The sequence below is a fragment of the Salvelinus alpinus genome, chromosome 11, assembly GCF_045679555.1.
Source record: "Salvelinus alpinus chromosome 11, SLU_Salpinus.1, whole genome shotgun sequence".
In the NCBI taxonomy this organism is placed as follows: domain Eukaryota; kingdom Metazoa; phylum Chordata; class Actinopteri; order Salmoniformes; family Salmonidae; genus Salvelinus; species Salvelinus alpinus.
Genome location: NC_092096.1, coordinates 53186780 through 53209989, shown reverse-complemented (window position 1 = coordinate 53209989; position 23210 = coordinate 53186780). Strand labels below are relative to the sequence as shown.

Genomic DNA, 23210 nt, shown 5'->3' with positions numbered 1-23210 from the left:
CCTTGGCCTATAGATCATGGGCCATATATTTTCCCTAAATGAAATATGGTTTAAAGCGGGGATGTGCAACTTTGAATGGGGTGGGGCCACAAAAACAACTGAACTCATCATTAGGAGCCGCAGTGACTCGTTGCTCTGAATACCCCCCCCCCCCCCCACCTCGGTGGGCCCCCCTTGGACACAGCAAAAAGAACACATTTACGTTTTAAAGTTCATTTCCTGCAATTCTGCACATTTTACCATAGGACATAGAGAACATTTTGACTTTTTAAAAGCATGTTTGCTGCAATTCTACACATTTTTCCATGGGGCGGAGAGAAGATTTAGCAATTTTATAACTAATTTCATGCAATTCTACAAATGTTGCCTTTGACAGAGAGAGACATTTGAAATTGTACAGCTAATTTCCTACAATTCTAGACATTTTGCCATAGGGTGGAGGCAAATGTTTGCAGTTTTTAATATGATAACTGATGATCAATGGGCCCGACCCTGTTTAGTAATTCGACCATGCTTACTACAAGTTTAGATAGTCTAGAGGCCAGCTAATTTAACAATCTAAAATAAAAATGCTGACATGGGCTAATTGAATGACTGCTGATGCACAACCACATTTCAAAATTGCACCTTGGTGTATTTTATTATTCTAACTCTGAACAGTAAGTTGAAACTCCGACTGATTTCCTAAAATAAATGTACAACTTTTTTTATAATTTATTTTATTTTTGTGTGAAATTTGGCCAACAAAAGGGCCTCGGGCCATCAGTTTCCCATCCTTGCTTTAAAGCTTAACAGAGTACAATATCTATTGTACCCTGAAATCCAGACCTGTTTTTGTGGAACAGAGTATAGTATCTGTTCTGCCACATAACTCAGGGTTAATCAACACACCTGCTTCTCTCCTACAGAAATCATCTAAATGGGGTCAGAATCAACGTTCCATTGAGACTCCCCAAAGACCTCCATTGATTTTGGATTGGAGATGTTTAATATGAGTCTGGAAGGAGAGTTTACAGTCTAGCCAGACACCTAGGTATTTATAGATGTCCACATATTCTAGGTCAGAACCGTCCAGGGTGGTGATGCTAGTCGGGCGGGCGGGTGCAGGCAGCGAGCGGTTGAAAAGCATGCATTTGGTTTTACTAGCGTTTAAGAGCAGTTGGAGGCCACTATCACATAGGTACGTGGTTGCAAAGGGCATCAGTGTCTTAACAGCACGATTTGACAAGGCAGGATACTCTGAGCGCAGCCCAATCCATAAATTTGGCAGTGACTTCTGATTAAATTAAATTTTCACAGAACATCTTGTTGCAATTTCGATATCGATAAGTGGACTGGAGGCAGGGCATGAAAGGGATAACCAATCCAGTTGTTTGTGTCATCCGTTACAGTTAAGTACCTGCGTAATTGCACACCCAACTCACTCAGGTGCTTCGCTATATCACATTTGACATTGTCCGTAAGCTTGAGTTGATTTGCACATAAAAAAAATCATACAATGATGGAAAGACCTGTGTGTTGTCCTTGTTAATGCAGACAGAGAATAGCTCCAACTTCTTAACCATAGCCTCAATTTTGTCCCGCACATTGAATATAGTTGTGGAGAGTCCCTGTAATCCTAGATTCAGATCATTCAGTTGAGAAAAAACATCCCCCAGATAGGCCAGTTGTGTGAGAAACTCGTCATCATGCAAGCAGTCAGACAAGTGAAAAATATGGTCAGTAAAGAAAACTTTAAGCTCGTCTCTCAATTTAAAAAAAACTTGTCAATACTTTAGCCCTTGATAACACTTCTGTATGTTGTAAAGGTGTTACATGGTCGCTCCCCATATCATTGCATAGTGCAGAAAATACACGAGAGTTCAGGGGCCTTGCTTTGATGACAAAGTTAACCATTTTCACTGTAGTGTCCAAAACTTCTTTCAAGCTGTCAGGCATTCCCTTAGCAGCAAGAGCCTCTCGGTGGATGCTCTAGTGTACCCAAGTGGCGTCGGGAGCAACTGCTTGCACACGCGTCACCACTCCTCTATGTCTCCCTGTCATGGCTTTTGCGCCATCAGTACAGATACCAACATGAGCAGCAGCTACGTTTGGCTACATTATGGACCGTTAGTGGAATTTCCCAGAGAGAGTAACGGTTCATTATTTGACTAGGCTACCTGTATTTGACATTGTGTTGTTATTTCGCTGAACACTTGATGGTTTAATTTTATTTTTGGCAGTGAAACAAGGAAAAAAACTCACCCAAATGTATAGCCCCGTTGGAAAATATAAATGGACTGTTTGAAAATGTGAAGGAAAAAAAGTAACAAAAGAAAGTACAAATATCATAATTATGAATCACATAGCCCCAGTTTGGGAATACCTGCTGTAGACTATTGACTACATAGACTACTGACACTATAGACACTGAGCAACTATAGATAAGCGAGACTATAGATACTGTAGAGAGTATAGATACTGTAGAGACTATGGAGAATATAGAGGAACCGCAGAAGATACATATGCATGCATAGGAGGTAACGACAAGTAATAAGGGAGATTACGGAATGTGTTTGGGAATAGTACTAAGTGAATGTGGATGAGAGCACTGTCTGCTTGACTAATTAACTGAACAGGGGTTTAGCCCCGGTGTGAGAGTTGTGTAATGACGTGTTAAGATGGATGTTTTTTTTTTTTAAGAGTTTAACAAACGGATTAAATATGGGAAAGGGTAATAGGGGTAGTAGGAAAGGGTAGTAGGATGGAGGATCCGTACTGGGAACCAAAAGGACTGTGTAGTGTAATTGGAAAAACATTGTTGGGGGGGGGGGTGTACTGAACCAAACAGAAGACCGAACAGAATGGACATTTCCCTGTTGATGGGACACAGGATACAGAAAGACTGGAGTCTGCGAGAGGCCAACTTGAAAGAAAACACAAGAAAGTTAGTGAAGTGGGACGATTTCAGAAAGTGAGAGAAGCAGAAAAGGCAAAGGATAAAGCTGTAAGAGGATTTCATGAGGCCCCCCTTGTATCCGCCGCTGCCAAATCCTCCACCAGCAGACGGAGATGGTGGCCTCCCACCCTCTCATAAACCAGTTGGGGTTGGGACTGTGCCAGGTGGAGGAGCCGTAGCATTAGGAGCTGTTGGAGGAGCTGCAGAAGGTGCTGGAGCTAAAGATAGAAAGCTACCAGCAAAGAAAAGGGCCAGAGCAAACGAGAGGGAGAGTGAAGAAGAGGAGCTAGAAGAGCTAAGAAATGAACTGGAGAAATGTAATCGAAAAGAAGGAAGTAGAGAAACAATAAGCAAATTCAGGAGTGCAACCAGTGTAACGGGCTTCCTCCTCCTCTTCATACGAAGAGGAGGAGTAGTGATTCGACCAAACTGCAGCGGGTTGTGAATACATAATGATTTAATAAACAAAACTGAAGAACACGACGAACACTTGAATAATTACAAAACAAATAAACGAATGTAGACAGACCTGGACCCGAACTTACATACAACGTGAAGAACGCATGAACCAGGAAACAGACTACATAAAACGAACAAACAAACAAAAACCGGAACAGTCCCGTGTGGCGTAACATACAGACACTGACACAGGAGACAATCACCCACAAACAAACAGTGAGAACAACCTACCTTAATATGACTCTCAATTAGAGGAACGCCAAACACCTGCCTCTAATTGAGAGCCATACCAGGCAACCCTTAAACCAACATAGAAACAGACAACATAGAATGCCCACCCAAACTCACGTCCTGACCAACTAACACATACAACAAACTAACAGAAATAGGTCAGGAACGTGACATAACCCCCCCCTTAAGGTGCGAACTCCGGGCGCACCAGCACAAAGTCTAGGGGAGGGTCTGGGTGGGCATCTGACCACGGTGGTGGCTCAGGCTCCGGACGCTGTCCCCACACCACCATAGTCACTCCCCGCTTCTGTATCCCCCTCCCAATGACCACCCTCCAACTAAACCCACCTAAATGAAGGGGCAGCATCGGGATAAGGGGCAGCACCGGGATAAGGGGCAGCAGCTCCGGGATAAGGGGCAGCAGCTCCGGGCTGAGGGACTCTGGCAGGTCCTGGCTGAGGCACTCTGGCAGGTCCTGGCTGAGGGACTCTGGCAGGTCCTGGCTGAGGGACTCTGGCAGATCCTGGCTGGACGGCTCTGGCAGATCCTGGCTGGACGGCTCTGGCAGATCCTGGCTGGACGGCTCTGGCTGATCCTGGCTGGACGGCTCTGGCTGGTCCTGGCTGGACGGCTCTGGCTGGTCCTGGCTGGACGGCTCTGGCAGGTCCTGGCTGGACGGCTCTGGCTGGTCCTGGCTGGACGGCTCTGGCTGGTCCTGGCTGGACGGCTCTGGCTGGTCCTGGCTGGACGGCTCTGGCTGGTCCTGGCTGGACGGCTCTGGCTGGTCCTGGCTGGACGGCTCTGGCTGGTCCTGGCTGGACGGCTCTGAAGGCTCGGGACAGACGGGCAGCGCTGGGCAGGCAGACAGTTCAGACCACGCTGGGAAGGCAGACAGTTCGGGCAGCGCCTCAGCAGGGCAGAGTCGGCCGTCTGCCCAACGCCTTCTGCACTGCCTGTCTGCCCAGCTCCGTCTGAGCCATCTGTCTGCCCAGCGCCGTCTGAGCCATCCGTCTGCCCAGCGCCGTCTGAGCCATCCGTCTGCCCAGCGCCGTCTGAGCCATCCGTCTGCCCAGCGCCTTCTGAGCCATCCGTCTGCCCAGCGCCTTCTGAGCCATCCGTCTGCCCAGCGCCTTCTGAGCCATCTGTCTGCCACGAGCCATTAGAGCCGCCCGTCTGTCCCGAGCCATTAGAGCCGTCCGTCAGTCAGGAGCTGCCAGAGCCGTCCGTCAGTCAGGAGCTGCCAGAGCCGCCAGCCAGTCAGGAGCTGCCAGAGCCGCCAGCCAGTCAGGAGCTGCCAGAGCCGCCAGCCAGTCAGGAGCTGCCAGAGCCGCCAGCCAGTCAGGAGCTGCCAGAGCCGCCAGCCAGTCAGGAGCTGCCCTACAGTCATGAGCTGCCCTACAGTCATGAGCTGCCCTTCAGTCATGAGCTGCCCTACAGTCATGAGCTGCCCTACAGTCATGAGCTGCCCTACAGTCATGAGCTGCCCTACAGTCATGAGCTGCCCTCCAGTCATGAGCTGCCCTACAGTCATGAGCGGCCCTACAGTCATGAGCGGCCCTACAGTCATGAGCTGCCCTACAGTCATGAGCTGCCCTACAGTCCGGAGCTGCCCTACAGTCCGGAGCTGCCCTACAGTCCGGAGCTGCCACTCAGTCCGGAGCTGCCACTCAGTCCGGAGCTGCCACTCAGTCCGGAGCTGCCACCCAGTCCGGAGCTGCCATTAGTACAGAGTTGTCCCTCTGTCCTAAGCTATCCCTCTGTCCGGAGCTACCTCTCTGTCCGGAGCTACCTCTCTGTCCGGAGCTACCTCTCTGTCCTGAGCTACCTCTCTGTCCTGAGCTACCTCTCTGTCCTGAGCTACCTCTATGTCCTGAGCTACCTCTCTGTCCTGAGCTACCTCTCTGTCCGGAGCTGTCTCCTCTATGTAGGGGGGGCCTTAGTGAAGGTTCCTGGACCATGGTCGGGGGCGAGGGTCGCCACTCAAAGGACGCTAAGGAGGGGGACAAAGACAGTGGTGGAGTGGTGTCCTCGTCCACCGCCGGAGCCGCCACCGCGGACAGATGCCCACCCAGACCCTCCCCTTGAGTTTTAGGGGTGCGCCCGGAGTTCGCACCTTGAGGGGGGGGTTCTGTCACGTTCCTGACCTGTTTTCTGTTGTTTTGTATGTGTTTTATGGTCAGGGCGTGAGTTTTGGGTGGGCAGTCTATGTTTTCTGTTTCTATGTTGGTTTTGGGTTGCCTGGTATGGCTCTCAATTAGAGGCAGGTGTTTGACGTTTCCTCTGATTGAGAGTCATATTAAGGTAGGTTGTTCTCACTGTTTGTTTGTGGGTGATTGTCTCCTGTTTCAGTGTTTGTCGCACCATACGGGACTGTTCGGTATGTTTGTACATCGTCATTTTTGTGTAGTCTATTTTTCCCTGTTCGTGCGTTCTTCGTGTTTTATTGTAAGTTCGTATGTCTAGGTTTGTCTACACATTCGTTTTGTTATTTTGTTAGTTAATTCAAGTCTAGTTCGTTTTCTGTCTTAGTTGTTTGGTCGTGTCTTTATTAAATCATGTCATTTCACAAAGCTGCGCCTTGGTTCAATCATTACTCCTCCTCTTCGGTTGAAGAGGAGGAGGACTACCGTAACAACCAGGAAGAATGACGTCAGTGAAGTAGCCAAGACGGAGATAAAAGGAGCAGCAGCGAGGACACCAACGAAGGAAAAGATGAGAAGGATAAAAAGAAGCTTGAGGGAATGTTTCCAATAATTCGCTAACCCAACGCCAATGGAGGTGCGATGTTGGAAATGGAGAAACCGTGGATGTTGACGAAATAAAAGCAATAGTGGGCGATGACATTGACCCAGCAAAGGATGCTGTGAGGTTTGAGGAAGATGTAAAAGCAATCATCTCCATGTACAACCCCACCACCAGAGAAATTGAAGAAATACTCCACTGCTGCTTGAAATTTAAATGGAAGGACTATAAACATTTTTTTTTTTGAAAACTCTGTTTATTAAGTTTTACACACACAGACAAGACAAAGCAATATAAATAATATACTCAACTAGAAAAAATACAAATAATACATTAAAAAAAAATAGCTTTAAAGATACCATACTTTAGACAAGTTAAACACACCAGGCAGATGGCTACAAAGGTTAAAGGGCAATCTATAGTATAGGGACAGAGCAAACACCTCACCATTGTTCCTGTAAACAGTCAAGGGGTGGGGTGGAGAAATGCAACCACTCACAGACAGTCAAGGCCACAGACCAACCATCCACTGGACCAAAAATGAAAAGTTTACAATGCTTTAAAATAAAAAATGAATAATAATAATTTTATGTAGGCGTGAACAAAATTAACTGGGAAAAACAAGCTCACACCTTAGTCTCTGCCCGGGCAAGATGAACAAGGCATCCGCAGGTCACAATCAATAAGCACATCAACCTTAATGCCCCCCCCCCCCCCCCCCCACCCCAGAAAAAACACAGAGAAATGCTCATCCAACCCCTAAGTACGTCACAGGGGGGTCAAATACAGACTTATTTTGGTTTTAATAGGAATGCCATCAGAGGATGGACTGTTTAAAGTAACACCGGAATGGAGCCCAAGCCTCATTAAACAGTTTGGGGTTCCCACGTGAATTTAATTTAATTTTTCTAGTTTCAGAGAGCACAACACATCTCTCACCCAATATTTATAAGATGGGGGAGCTGCCATCTTCCAGTTCTGTAGTATTAGCCGTCTAGCTAAAAGAGTTGTATAAGCAACAGTGTCCGACTGGATTCTTGACAGGGGGGTACCTATGGGCAGTACTCCAAAAAGGGCTGTAAGGGGAGAGGGATCTATAACCGTGTCATATATATCAGAGAAACATTTAAATATTAATTCCCAGAAACCTGACAGTTTATGACAGCCCCAGAACATATGCAACAGTGTGGCTGGTTCAATTTTACATCTGACACAGGTAGGATCAAAATCAGAGAATATTCTTCCAAGTCTGGCCCCAGACCAGTGGATACGGTGAACCACCTTGAATTGAATGAGGCTCTGTCTAGTGCTAAAAGAGGACGAATGCACCCTGCGCAGCACAGATTCCCAGGTGTCTTCCCCAAGTTCCTCCCCCAAATCCTTTTCCCATCGAGTCTTTAAAGGCACCAAAGAAGGGTTCTGTAAGTCATGAATGATTGCATATACATCTGAAATTGCGCCCCTAGGAAGCTTGTTCAGCTCCAAGATGCTCTCTATAGCTGTATTCGCAGGCCTATGGGGAAATTCAGGTGTGTTAGCTCTGACAAAGTTCCTAGTCTGGAGATAGCGGAAAAAGTGGGATTGGGGGAGGTTGAACCTTTCCTGTAGCTGAGCAAAAGAGGCAAATGTATCATCAAAGAATAATTGGGCTAGTGAGGAGAGGCCTAGTGAGTGCCAGATGCCAAAAGCCCCATCATTCAAAGATGGAGGAAATAAAATGTTCTGATTGATTGGGCCTGATAGAGAAAAGCCTCGGAGGCCAAAGGCTAAACGGAACTGATTCCAAATTTTAAGAGACTGCTTTACAATTGGGTTGACACACCTTTTGCCTAGGGACACTGGGAGAGACGAGCACAACACAGAAGAAAGTGCAGCAGGTTTACACGATTCAGACTCCATCTGGACCCAGAGTGGTCTGGGGCCAGTAGGATCAGTCTGCAGCCAGTACAGAAGGGCTCTGAAATTTGCAGCCCAATAGTATGTCTGAAAATTTGGTAGAGCTAAACCCCCCAATGACTTAGGCTTCTGTAAATGTTTTTTACCAATCCGTGGTACCTTGCCATCCCAAATGAAATGCATGAATGTTTGATCCAGTGAAATAAAAAAAGATTTTGGAATAAAAATGGGTAAACATTGAAATAAATATAGAAATTTGGGCAACACACTCATTTTAATGACATTAATCCTTCCGATAAGAGAAAGAGGTAGCGACTTCCAAAAAGTAAAAGATTGTTTCAAACTGTCTGCTAGAGCAACCAAGTTTTCCTGAAACAGATTTGAATATTTCCTTGTCACTTTAACTCCCAAGTAGGTGAATTGATCCCGGACAATCCTAAACTGAGAACTTGTAAAAGAGCACTTTAAAGCAGCCTTGTTTACAGGAAAAAGCTCACTCTTGCCTAGATTCAGCTTGTACCCTGAGATTGATCCAAACCTTTTAAGAACAGATAAGGCGCGTGGCAATGAGGTATCAGGGTTAGAGATAAACAAAATGAGGTCATCCGCATATAGCGAGACTTTCTGCTCTGAGCCCGTCCTGATTATTCCTTGAATGGCATCATTAGAGCGTAGTGCAATGGCGAGAGGTTTGATTGCCAAAGCAAACAACAAGGGGGAGAGTGGACAGCCCTGTCTGGATCCGCGGTGCAAGGGAAAATAGTCAGATGACAAGTTGTTAGTCCGTACCGAAGCCATGGGGGAAAAATAAAGAATCTTTATCCACGCAATGAATTTGGGACCAAAGCCAAATCTATAAAGGGTAGCTGTTAGGTAATCCCACTCAACGCGGTCAAACGCTTTTTCTGCATCAAGTGAGACCACCACCTCTGGGTCCTCCGACGCTGGGGAGTACAGTATATTCATAAGGCGCCTAATATTGAAAAACAAATGCCTATTTCTCACAAAGCCAGTCTGGTCAGAGTGTATTACTTGGTGCAGCGAGCCTTCCATACGGATGGCTAAAAGCTTGGCTAGAATTTTGTAATCACAGTTTAAAAGCGAGATTGGGCGATAGGATCCACATTCCAGGGGGTCTTTGTTTTTCTTTAATAGTAATGAAATTGAAGCCTGATAAAGAGTAGGCGGTAGCTTTGAGGTATTAAGGCACTCTGCAAATAGTCGAGACAAGAATGGGCAAAGCAGACCAGAAAACGTCCTGTAAAATTCGGTTGGAAAACCATCCGGACCCGGTGATTTACCACTTTTCATTGCGGACACTGCTGTTGCAATCTCCTCAGGTGTAAATTCTTCTTCTAGACAGTCATGGGTGTCTGTATCAATTGAAGGCATATTCAGGCCATTAAAGAAGGAATCAATCAGCAAAGGGTCTTGAGGGGATTCAGAGGTGTATAGCGCAGAGTAAAATTGTTTGAATTGATCATTGATCTCTTTATGTATAACTGTGGTGGCACCAGACGGGGTCCTTATTTGTGGGATTAAACGTGAGGCCTCAGATTTACGGATCTGATGTGCAAGGAGTTTACTGGCCTTGTCGCCTTGTTCATACACTCTGTACCGAGCTCGCAAGAGTAACTGTTCAGCTTGCCTGGTAGAAAGCTCATCAAATTCAGATTGGAGTAGTTGGCGCTCTTTATGCAGATCAGAGGAAGGAACCGTAGCATACTTCTCATCCAATGTGGCTATGGATTCGCTCAGGTCCCGAAGTCGCTGAGCGCGAACTCTGTTTTGGTTGGCTGTATAAGAAATAATTTGGCCACGTAGGTATGCTTTGAGAGACTCCCATATGGTAGAGCAGGACATACCTGGTGTTGAATTAGTTTCTAGGAATAAGGTGATTTCAGAAGAAATGAAATTGACAAACTCCTTATCTGAGAGTAAAATGGGGTTAAGACGCCATTGATAACACATAGGAGGTCGCTGGGGAAACTCTAGTTCAAGCACTAATGGTGAATGGTCAGAAATAACAATACTCTTGTAAGTACACTGCCGAAGGTTAGGCAGAAGTTTTTTGTCCAAAAAGAAGTAATCAATCCGGGAGTATGTTTGATGAACATGAGAATAAAAGGAATACTGTCTATCTGTAGGATGTAGGAAACGCCAGGCCTCAAACATGGCATATTTCTGAAGAAAGGCTTGAATAAGTAGGGCACATTTAGATGGGCCTGTAGTTGTTCGTGAGGACTTGTCAAGAACTGGGGACATTTTGCAGTTGAAATCCCCCTCTAAAATCAACAAATGAGAATCTAAATTGGGTATAGCAGACAAAAAGGAAGAAATGAAACTTGTGTCATCCCAATTGGGAGCATAAACACTAGCCAAAACAAGAGGGGTAGAAAACAGTTTACCGGTTACTATGACGTATCGTCCCTTAGGATCAGCGATAACCTCAGAAGCTACAAAGGGAGTAGCTTTATCAACCAAAATGGCAGCCCCTCTTGATTTACTATGAAAGTTAGAGTGGAACACTTGACCAACCCAGTCCCTACGCATCCTAAAGTGCTCACCAGTCCTCAAGTGAGTCTCTTGTAGAAATGCAACATTTGTATTCAAACCCTTTAAGTGTGTCAACACCCTCTTACGCTTCACTGGGTTATTAACCCCTTTGATGTTCCACGAAATGTACTTGATCGCATTGTTTCGGCCCCTCTGGGCATTCCCGTTATACAACCCTGTCATTAGAGCATAGAATGGAAAAGCAATGAGCGCCCAAAAACCCCAGAATAACTTGTCTCAGAGTAATAATGTACGGTGGTAGATGTTTGGAAAAAGTACAGAAAAAAAAACGAAAAAGACAGAATGACAACATTAGAACTGAACAATTCAACCCCTCCCCCCACCCCCTCCCCCCATCCCAGACAATACCTCCCCAAACGAGGTACAAGCCTAAATAGAACATGTTCTCTTCGCACAGTATGTCTGTGAGAGTGCGGTCTTAAACCTAAACCCACAGTCCCGCTCTTTAAAGTCGCGTTTTGTTAGTGGATCAAACAGCAAAAAGAGATAATCATTTTTTAAATAAAAAAAATAAAAGTGAATCCCTTGTGCAAACGAAATTACAAAAGCACCACTTGTAGATGTATATAATTATATTCCCAGTCTTATAACAGGCATTTGAGAGAGAAAATAAATAAAATAAATAAAATGTATAAAGGCTCTCAGCCGAAGACCTAATTTGAAGTAAGGAAATCGTAGTAAGACAATCAAAAATAATAATAATTATTATTATTATAATAGTTGTCTAGTTGAATGCTGAGACAGCTTACAACCAAGACCAAAAAACTACGTGTGCGCAACGTTGAACGCTTGCTGGGCATAAATGACGCTCAGAACTTTTAAAATTTAAGTGAGGACCCCAAAAAACGTGTCGCCTCGGGAAGCATTTACTGTTTACTGGGTCAATGCAAACGGATGCAGTAAACAAATAGCCAAGAATATTTTGAGTCACTGAGACACTATGTAAACAAACTGAATAGGTGAGCAAGACAGCCTAGAAACACAGGAGTAAAGTAAAACCTCAATACAATGAAATTAAAATGACTGAATGCTTGTAAGGCAAGCACACTAGATGATCAAAACATTTGATCACATCAAATAAGCCTGAATGGGTTCGCCAACTCCCCAACTATACAAAATTAGCATGTTGTAGCTAAACATAATTGTACCACAGGTGGGTTACTTACTATCCACAGTTCGCAAGCAACAGTTGCTGAACTATGAGCAAGTTCAAGACTTCTTGATGTGACGTTGAATGTGAGAGAGAGCCTCATCCGGAGATTCAAATGTGTAGTCTTTACCATCATGAGATAGCCATAAACGGGCCGGGAATCGCAGTCCGTACTTCACACCTGGATGGTCCCGAAGTAGTCGCTTGGCCTGTCCGAAAGCTGCGCGCTGCCTGGAAACAGTGGGGGAGTAGTCCTGGTAGATGGAGAAGCTCTGTCCTTGAAAGCTCAGAGTGGTATTGCGGGCTCGTCGGAGAATCTCCATCTTCTCATGGAAAAAGTGCACTCGAAGAATTATGTCACGGGGTCTCTCCCCATCCCGGGGCTTTGGGCGCAGCGACCGGTGGGCACGATCAATCAGGGGCTTTTCATCTAAGGCAAGAACATCCTTCAGCAGCCCAGAAACGAAATCCGTGGCGCGAGGCATTTCCGCTGACTCTGGGACTGATACAAGTCTCAGGTTATTGCGGCGAGAGAATCCCTCTAAACTTACACAGCTCTCCTTCACCTTTTTCAAATCCGCAGCGAGGCGTTTCACGTCAGCCTCCAGGGATGTAGTTAAGTCGGAGACATTTGTAGCGGAGGTCTCCAGTGCTGCAATCGTTGTAGTGTGCGACGCCATTGTTGTTTTGAGTGATGTGATTGCTGGCACCGTCTCGTTCCGCAGGATGGTTAGATCTGCTTTTAAAGTATCAGAAACCTCCTTTATTCGGGCCTCAATCGTATTAACCACCTCCGTTTTCATTTCAACTATCTCAGAGCGTAGTAGTTTGATGGCCTCGAGAATGTTCATTTCAGCGCCGCCAGGCCAAGCCGCCCCCCCGGGTAAAGTGTCAATCCCCGGGCCGTCAGGCTCAGGAGAGGGCGGTGATGAGAGTGTGTCTTGTAGGCCGGGTTTTCTCAAAATTTCTGCAAAATTCACATAAACTTTAAAAATACCACGGGAGCAAACGGAAAACACGTCAGTCGCACATGGCGTCCCTCCAATCCCCCAGGACTATAAACATATTTGGGACCACGATGTACCAGTTGCTGATCGTGGTGACCAGCTGGATGCAGTTTTTACAGCAATAAATGCTGCTTTCCCCAAATGCACACTGACAGAAAATCCATTCCACCAACAGGGTCTTCCTCCAACACTAAGGCCTGACACTTGACCAAGACTCATGCAGCAGCCTATTGTCCCATGCTGTGGTGACAGGCCTGAGACAAGATCTGAAGACAGCTGTAACTACACATTGTGTTGCATGGGAAACAAAACCTCTTACCTCTTATTTAAAGCCAAATAACACCCATGCGGAAAGACAGTTGAAGGAAAATGAAACAACACCAAGAAAATAAACAATTCCCGTTGAAACCATGCCTGTGGTATTACAAGATAATTCACACATTGATTGGCTAAAATATATACCTGAAGAACTGTGGGCTAAATCAAAGACCAACATTGGACGCATGAAAGGTTGTGGTAATTCCGAAAAGCACCCACAGACCTTACAAAGCTCTTAGCAAAGAAGCCGAAAGGGGTATCATTCCCATTCATAGCGCATTAGTTGAAAGAGGCGCTCTGGTTCCCTGCCCGAATTCACCTTGTAACACACCAATTTACCTATTAGGAAACCATCTGGTGATTATTGTTTTGTGCAAGACCTTAGAATAGTAAACAATGCTGTACATGCTAGTTTTTCAGTAATGCTTTCTTTAGCATCCCTGTGGCTGAAGAGTCACAGGACTGGTTCTCATTTACGTTTCTTGGGAAAAAATGGAAATGGACGGTGATGCCGCAAGGCTACGTTGAATCACTGTAGCATCCACATTAATGTAGGAGTGTTCAGAAACATATTATATTCTTACTTAACATAAAAGTGACTCCAAAATGACACAAAACATTATTTACCATTCATTTTCATTGGGCACAACATAATCTGAAACACAACCAAAACAAACTGCAAATGTATCCAAGTGTGTTGAGTCACAAGTTTGTTGAGTCCCCTCTTCAAAAGGGGGAGACACTCTAGACCCAAACTGCTACAGACCTATATCTATCATACCCTGCCTTTCTAAGGTCTTCGAAAGCCAAGTTAACAAACAGATTACCGACCATTTCGAATCCCACCGTACCTTCTCCACGATGCAATCTTGTTTCAGAGCTGGTCATGGGTGCACCTCTGCCACGCTCAAGGTCCTAAACGATATCATAACCGCCATCGAAAAGAGACATTACTGTGCAGCCGTATTCATCGACCTGGCCAAGGCTTATCGGCAGACTCAACAGCCTTGGTTTCTCAAATGATTGCCTCGCCTGGTTCACCAACTACTTCTCTGATAGAGTTCAGTGTGTCAAATCGGAGGGCCTGTTGTCCGGACCTCTGGCAGTCTCTATGTGGGTGCCACAGGGTTCAATTCTCGGGCCGACTCTTTTCTCTGTATACATCAATGATGTCGCTCTTGCTGCTGGTGATTCTCTGATACACCTCTACGCAGACAACATCATTCTGTATACCTCTGGCTCTTTTTTGGACACTGTGTTAACTAACCTCCAGACGAGCTTCAATGCCATACAACTCTCCTTCCGTGGCCTCCAACTGCTCTTAAATGAAAGTAAAACTAAATGCATGCTCTTCAACCGATCGCTGCCCGCACCTGCCCCGCACCTGCCCGCCTGTCCAGCATCACTACTCTGGACGGTTCTGACTTAGAATATGTGGACAACTACAAATACCTAGGTGTCTGGTTAGACTGTAAACTCTCCTTCCAGACTCACATTAAGCATCTCCAATCCAAAATTAAACCTAGAATCGGCTTCCTATTTTGCAACAAAGCATCCTTCACTCATGCTGCCAAACATACCCTCGTAAAACTGACCATCCTACCGATCCTCAACTTGTTGTTCTCTGCATGTGCTTCCCACAAAACTGAAGCAAATAATCCAGGCTCATTCTATTTCTATGTTCTCACAATGAGTATTTTTCTTTAAAAATTATTGGCACCATACCAAGACCTCTGTGTTTTGGTAAATTGGGGTTTTGGCCAGGATACAAAAGAAGATGCAATGACTTGTCCTCATTGTCTTTAGTAATAACCTTAAACAGTAAGTCACATGCGGCAGCTTCTGCAGGCACTGTGTGAGACATTGGCATCACAGGTCAAGGCGTCAAACACACTGGCTGCATCCCAAATGGAACCCTGGTTCTCTATATATGTTTGACAAGGGCCCATAGGACTCAGGTCAAAAGTATTGCGCTATATAGGGAATTGTGGGACATATGGAACGACATTAGTTTGCCAATATCTGTGCCGTTGTCTTTGCTATAGAGCAAGGGTGTCAAACTCATTCCATGGATGGCCGAGTGTCTGCAGGTTTTTGGCTTTTCCTTTCAATAAAGCCTTAAACAACCAGGTGAGGGGAGTTTGTTACTAGCTGGTGACCTTAATTCCTCTATTGAGTACAAGGGAGGAGCGAAAACCCGCAGACACTCATTCATCCATGGAATGAGTTTGACACCTGTGCTATAGTGCTTTTTTTCTGGAAACCAAAGGCTTGACTGAAAGTGGAACATTATACAGAGACAGTCAACAGATATGAATATGTTGTTTTTATTTGCTTGCTTGGACAAGTTATAAAATGAAAGCATCAATAGACAGACACTGTCTTTAAGTTCTGTTATAAAGGACTATTTTCAGTTACCTATATGCAGCTCTCTTCTTAAGGACTCCTCCTTCTGACCCTACTTGTGTTTTTCACAGATGAAGATATAATGAACATATAAGTAGAAAAACATATTATATGTAATAAACATACTAAAACAATGAATAGACATATTATTCATATAACATGATATATTAGGGTGTGATATATGAGACAGCAATGAAGTCATGCATGGATAGAGAAAATGGGCATACAATGCCACATTTACCCTTCCACTCAAGATAATTATTTCCAAGTGCAAAATCCCAATAGGATTCATAGTATTCTAGTGGATGCATCAGAATTGGGCACTGGGCAGGCAGTCCAGTTGAATCATGTCCATCATTTGGTTGACAAGTGTAACAGGGCAGGAGTGACGCTTCCAACCTCTTTAGAACGTTTGCTTTCCCGCATTCTGCAAAATAGAAGACAAACAAGTCAAACTAGCTAAGGACATTGCTTTTTTTAACCTCTACAGGATCGGTGTCTCTCCCCCCCCCCCCCCCCCCCCCTCCGCGGGACGATTGAGCTAACATAGACTAATGTGATTAGCATGAGGTTGTAAGTAACAAAAAAGATTCCCACGACATAGACATATCTGATATGGGCAGAAAGCTTACATTTCTGTTAATCTAACTGCACTGTCCAATTTACAGTAGCTATTACAGTGAAAGAATGCCATGCTATTGTTTGAGGGGAGTGCACAATTATGAACTTGAAAATGTATTAATAAACCAATTAGGCACATTTGGGCAGTCTTGATACAACATTTTGAACAGATATGCAATGGTTCATTGGATCAGTCTAAAACTTTGCACATGCACTGCTGCCATCTAGTGGCCAAAATCTAAATTGCACCTGAACTGGAATAATACATGATGGCCTTTCTCTTGCATTTCAAAGATGATGGTACAAAAAAAACATGTTTTTCTTTGTATTATCTTTAACCAGATCTAATGTGTTACTTTGTGTTATTTCCACAAACTTCAAAGTGTTTCCTTTCAAATGGTATCAAGAAAATGCGTATCCTTGCTTCAGGTCCTGCGCTAAAGGCAGTTAGATTTGGGTATGTCATTATAGGCGAAAATTTAAAAAAAGGGTCCAATCCTTAAGAGGTTTTAAGAGCATCTGTAGATCGTAGACTATCTCTCCTAATGTTGATCATGAACCATGATCTGGCTAGCCTGGTCCCAGATCTGTTTGTGCTGTCTTGCATAACAGCACAAAGAAATCTGGGACCAGGCTATGATTTCGCTAATACAAGGCAATGGCAGCAATGCACTGCCATGGACTGTATTATTCAGTTAAGGATTGTTATTACCTTTTGGTTGATCTCTCCACCAGAATCTTCACCAAACGTTTCTTTGGGTCCAGGCAGAGTTGACCTCCCCTTTTGAGTGTGACACTGAAAATAATTAAAGGCATAGTTCATAGATGATCCATAGATTACTTTCAAGGTCAGGAATGACAAACTATCCTTTTAATTCACTTCAAAATGTGCACCAGTACCCTTTGAGCAAATTCTTAAACTTTATTTAAATCACAAGTTACTTTTCATGTCTTTAACACTTAGTCTGAAGATCACTGTCAAAACAATTAACCTGATGATAAACTATCAAGGTGTCGATTTATCATTTGAGGGACAACAACACTTTTACTTATTCTGAGGAGAAGATCATTGTCAAAATTGATTAATAATCATACCGGTTACTGATTATAAATGGTCAGTTATGTTGATTTATCAGTTGGAGGGATACACTCACATGACTTCAGTCTTTGAACAGTGTGGGCGAGGAGAGAAGTGCCACACACTCTTCAAATCCCTGAAAGGAATAAGACCAGCCTGCACTTTGGGGCAAAGGCAGCGTAGAACCAGTGGTTGCTTTATCCCTATAGAGAGGTAGGGTGGAAAGCACAATGGCTTTGTGTTAAATCTCTTGGTTCAATTTCAGTGTTTTTCTAGCATGTATATATATCTATGGTTACGGGTTATAGCTAGAGCTAGAGTTAGGGTAAGGGTTGCTGCTGTAAACACAGTATAACAATGAGTAGTAGTTACATTAGTTATTCATTTGTATAAACATGGATAATAACCCAGTAATAAGAACACTGTCATGTAAAGAGTCGCCAACACTACTGGAATGTTGATTAGTTGCTAAAACTTCAAATAAAAGTACCCAGCTTATAAATGCAGTAAGGTAATAAAATACATAATTAAGTATACAATATTACGTGATGAATGAATGATTATTTACCTTCAGTTGTTGAGAAGATGGACAGAAGGGTGAGCAGAATGATGGTTATGCTTGCGGTGTTCATGGTGATATACGTTTACATGCAACCCCGTGGATGACAGCTTTACTGTAGGTCTCTAATGTTGTCTAAGGATGATTCTGTTGTGGGATGAGCGTGTGGCGGTCTTTTTGCTAATCAAGTGGTTTAGCAAATAGAAGAAGAGCTGCCCATCTGTCTGCTTGAGCTTGGAATTCAATGCAGGCTGTTTCATGTCAACCCTTTCTCTCGCTCTCTCGCTGTCTCTCACTCTCGCTCTTTTGCTGTCTCTCACTCTCACTGTTTCTTGCACTCACTCTGGATTTATTTGAAGACAGATATGCCTTATAAGCAGAATTGCAAAGAAAAAGCTATATCTCAGACTAGCCAATAAAAATAAAAGATTAAGATGGGCAAAAGAACACAGACACTGAACAGAGGAACACGCCTCTTCACTGTTGACGTTGAGACTGGTGTTTTGCGGGTACTATTTAATGAAACTGCCAGTTGAGGACTTGTGAGGCGTCTATTTCTCAAACTAGACACTCTAATGTACTTGTCCTCTTGCTCAGTTGTGCACCGGGGCCTCCCACTCCACTTTCTATTCTGGTAGAGACAGTTTGCACTGTTCTGTTCAGTTTCTTGGCAAGTTCTCGCATGTAATAGCCTTCATATCTCAGAACAAGAATAGACTGACAAGTTTAAGAAGAAAGTGCTTTGTTTCTGGCCATTTTGAGCCTGTAATCAAACCCACTAATGCTGATGCTCCAGATACTCAACCAGTCTAAAGGAGGCCAGTTTTATTGCTTCTTTAATCAGAACAACAGTTTTCAGCTGTACAAACATAATTGCAAAAGGGTTTTCTAATGATCAATTAGCCTTTTAAACTGATAAACTTGGATTAGCTAACACAACGTGCCATTGGAACACAGGAGTGATGGTTGCTGATAATGGGCCTCTGTACGCCTATGTAGATATTCCATAAAAAATCTGCTGTTTCCAGCTACAATAGTTATTTACAACATTAACAATGTCTACACTGTATTTCTGATCAATTTGATGTTATTTTAATGGACAAAAAAAGTGTTTTTCTTTCAAAAACAAGGGCATTTCTAAGTGACCCCAAACTTTTGAACAATAGTGTACATGGTAATTATGACCCCTCCGGAGTACGTCCTCCAACCAATCAAAGCTTTAGCAGGAAGAACTGACATATTGTCCATCCAATCATAGAATTAGCATCAGAGAACGGAACCTATTGAGTTGTATTGGGATTGTGCCACTGAGCGTTATGGGGGTTCTATGTGTTGAGAAGCTTGGTGACATTGTTTAATGAGTGAAAAGTGAACGTGAAGCGTTTTTGGGATATTATTCAATTCAAGTTTTTTCAAATTACAGAAGACTGAGGAGGTATATTATAAATAGTTTTCTTGGTTTTATAACTTTATTTTTGTGTCCAGTAAAAGCAAGGCAAATTTAAATAAATTGCCAATTTAAATGGCTAGCTAGCTACTGTACCAGCGCGAGTGTGCAGTTTTCTGCGCCAGAATGGTAGAATAGCCAACGCTGCTGAAAATGTTGTAGACTTTTTGTCGAAGAACCCCTTTCATTCTCTGGGGTATACGGAAAAGGTGCGAATTAAAAGCGAGGGTCGACCTCTGCCTGAGATCAGTTTCATGAAGATGAACAAAAAGGTGAGGGCGTTCAATACCAGCTGATCAAAAGCATAGATTGTTAACAGGGAGCCTTTGATCAAGCCGTCTGTATTGCGCACCTTGCCTGCGTTTTTGGGCATGGGCAACTACAAGGAGCTTGCAGAGGTAATTGCACGTTACGATACTTTACTTGCTGAATTTATCGAACTTTCGACTCTTTTCTGGGATGTCGAAAACAATCCCGAATGATTCCAGCACATCATCCATTAAAAGATTAAAGAGAGTGACGCAGCGCATTCTTTCGCGTGTTCTCAAGTAGGCTTTCCACTTTCCTCTGGTATTTATTTAGCAAAGATGATAACACATAATCACTCCGGACAGACACAATCAAAAACTCATGATATAAATGTTGCAGCAGCCTAAACTACACCTAAACATAAAAAATCTGACATGCCGTATGGGATGAAAACGATATTATTTTTCAGTCTCATCAACTGTAAGCTAGCTGCATACAGCCTATGCGCACTGTCCATCTGGTCAGGGTAAACTAATTGGTAACGTCATGTATTGTAACGACCCTGGGTTTATAAGCGCGGAAATCGACTGCCGCTTGAGCATGCTTTTGCGGCACAGTCGATAGCGCGCCGGACTTCGGGCGAGAAGGTCGAGGGTTCGAGACCTGCTCCCTGCCTGTTTCATTACAGTATTTATAGTCCGTTTGTGTGTCGGGAAAAAACGTGAATGTGATCAAATTGAGTTTATATTCAAAATTGGTCTGGCTAGGCTGCATATACGTTTTTAATCCATAATGATTAACTGGAATTAATGAATCAACATAATAGTGATGACAGATGTGAGTAAATGTTTTGTAAGTGCTACAGCTGCATAGAATCTCTGCAAAAATCTCTGAAGCTGGAAACACTTATCTCCCTCACTAGCTTTAAGCACCAGCTGTCAGAGCAGCTCACAGATTACTGCACCTGTACATAGCCCATCTATAATTTAGCCCAAACAACTACCTCTTCCCCTACTGTATTTATTTATTTATTTTCCTCCTTTGCACCCCATTATTTCTATTTCTACTTTGCACATTCTTCCACTGCAAATCTACCATTCCAGTGTTTTACTTGCTATATTGTATTTACCTCGCCACCATGGCCTTTTTTGCCCTTATCTCACCTCATTTGCTCACATTGTATATAGACTTATTTTTCTACTGTATTATTGACTGTATATTTTGTTTATGCCATGTGTAACTCTGTGTTGTTGTATGTGTCGAATTGCTATGCTTTATCTTGGCCAGGTCGCAGTTGCAAATGAGAACTTGTTCTCAACTAGCCTACCTGGTTAAATAAAGGTGAAATAAAAAAAATAAAAAAAATAGGCCTGCATGATGTAAACATGCATAAAGCTAGCTCAGCCCTGTGAGTTCTATTGTCTATCAGTTGTTGTCTATGTGTCTGGGTAGAGGAAATCCCCTCCAAATCTAGTCTAAATATAATTTATATGAACAAATATAAGGTAGCTGCAGTTTGACAGAGTTTTCAGGGCCCCCCAGGGCCAGGAGTTTTTTCAGGAGTTTTTAAAAATCATGTGACCTGATTAGGAAGATATGGTATAATATAAAACCTTATAAAACCTTTTTACAACTGATTAATCATACCTTATAGGGTCCAGAGTTTTCCTAGTTAGGTCAACATATAAGGAAAAACTCCAGGCCCCAGGGGGTAAAAATTGCCCCACCGCTCTGGGACCTATGGTGCCACCAGTCTGCTTGGAGTTGTCAGTTATCGTCAGGTATGTGGATGATCAGGGCTTTATTCAGGGACGTTTCTTGAGATACTTTGATGTGTCAAGTGGGCGAGATGCGCAGTCTGTGTTTGACTTTATGCATTTTGAGATGTCTGAGTTTAAGTTATAGACAAACTCGTTGTCCAAACCTACGACGGCGCAGCTGTAATGGAATGTATCTGCTATTTGTATTTACAGCTAAGTCCCCTCCTGTTCCCTGATTAAGAGGTGATGACTACTCCACTCCACTACCTTTGTCAACTTTCTCCTGACATGAACTGAAGCCACAATGTCTCATGTGCCCTCTCTTCCACTGGCATATTGAATGCTTCCCCTCCAAGCACTGTGAGTACCCCTCTACATTTTCTCTCCTTCCTGTATGTCGAGTCAATCACATACACAATCACACATCAATGATTTTACTCCTTGCTTGGACTAACTCATTCTCAGCTCTTTTGTCTAACTGCGTAGTGTGTTGTGTTATTGTTTTTTGTCTTCCCAGTCAAATCCTGTCCTGCACTGGTCAAGCCTCTGATCACCTCAACTCATGCCTCATACCCTCATTCAATCACTGCTGTGATCCCTTTCCAACACGGTGTAAGTAGCCCTCTCATTCCCATTCCCCATAACATGGTACTATAAATGTCTTAATGAAATGCTTTAGGTTAAAATAATTAGTCTTTGATGATTTTTGAAACACACTTTGTCGTCTCCGTGCGTTACTCGCCTATGCCGTGGGTCTCCCATGATCCTCAATTTTTCAAGTCACCAGCCTCCACTGGTTCTACCCCCAAGCCATAAGACTGCTGAACAAGACTTGCTAAATAGCTAATGAAATGGCTACCCGGACTACCTGTATTGACCCATTTTTGCACTAACTCCCTCTCACTGACTCTATACACACACTATACACACACAACATATGCCCACACAACACGCGCACACATGTGTACTGACGCCACACACATTCACTCACTGTGCCTACTGTCAATTATCTATCCTGTTGCTTAGTCACTTTATACCTACCAATATGTACATAGCTACCTCAATTACCTCGTACCCCTGCACATCAACTCATTATTCACTCTGCATTTATTCCTTGTGTCGCTATTTCTATTTTGTTTTATCTTTAACTTTGCATTGTTGGAAAAGACCCGTAAGTAACCATTTCACTGTTAGTCTACAGCTGTTGTTTAAGAAGCATGTGAAAAAGTACATAACATTTGACAGTTTACAAATGAATATCATCAGTAAACACTGGACATTGGGCCAGCTCCTTAGATGTCTCTCCAACAGTGTGTGTGTGTGTGTGTGTTTATGTGAATGAGGAACTGTAGAGAGCAAACACTTTTGTGTTGCAATACTGGACTCTGTCTCTATCCAATACACAAACGAAATAATGAAAACATATTTCAACAAAATCTCTTTGGATTGTATGAACTAAAAGATTGATTAATTGTTCTTGGTATGCACTCAATCGGGAGGGATTACAACAGACAATGCCTGTGCAATCAGCTGGAGTCCAGACAGAGCGTCGAGATCCTTCCCAGAGGGCCACACTGCAAGACCACAGAGGTCATGTGAGTGACTCTATGGTCGAGTTTCTGCCCGACTACATTGAGGACACATGCCAGATCTTATAAAGCCTGGATAGCAGTGCTTCATTTGTGTATCGGGAAGGTGCCAGAACAAAAAGTGAGCACAAGAGGGGGGTAACCTGTGGAGCTCGGAGGTACCAGATGAGAAAAATTAAATTA

The 23210-nt window shown here is 43.7% G+C and overlaps 1 protein-coding gene and 1 long non-coding RNA gene across 3 annotated transcripts; one reads left to right on the top strand and one right to left on the bottom strand.

The window, feature by feature from the left end:
• Positions 1–15647: 15647 nt before the first annotated feature.
• Positions 15648–18337, bottom strand: LOC139533428 (C-X-C motif chemokine 9-like). The gene is made up of 4 exons (XM_071331456.1): positions 17992–18337; positions 17500–17626; positions 17058–17141; positions 15648–16151 (listed from the first exon to the last, which is right to left on the bottom strand). The coding sequence occupies exons 1-4, from the start codon at positions 18053–18055 to the stop codon at positions 16079–16081; spliced, it is 348 nt and encodes a 115-aa protein (XP_071187557.1). The 5' UTR covers positions 18056–18337; the 3' UTR covers positions 15648–16078.
• Positions 18338–19293: 956 nt separating this feature from the next.
• Positions 19294–22919, top strand: LOC139534393 (uncharacterized). 2 transcript variants are annotated; one of them, XR_011666940.1, is made up of 3 exons: positions 19294–19417; positions 21652–21798; positions 21956–22919. It is a non-coding gene; the product is annotated as an uncharacterized lncRNA (long non-coding RNA). The 2 variants fall into 2 exon arrangements; XR_011666942.1 differs by having other exon boundaries at positions 19301–19827.
• The last annotated feature ends 291 nt before the right edge of the window (positions 22920–23210 follow it).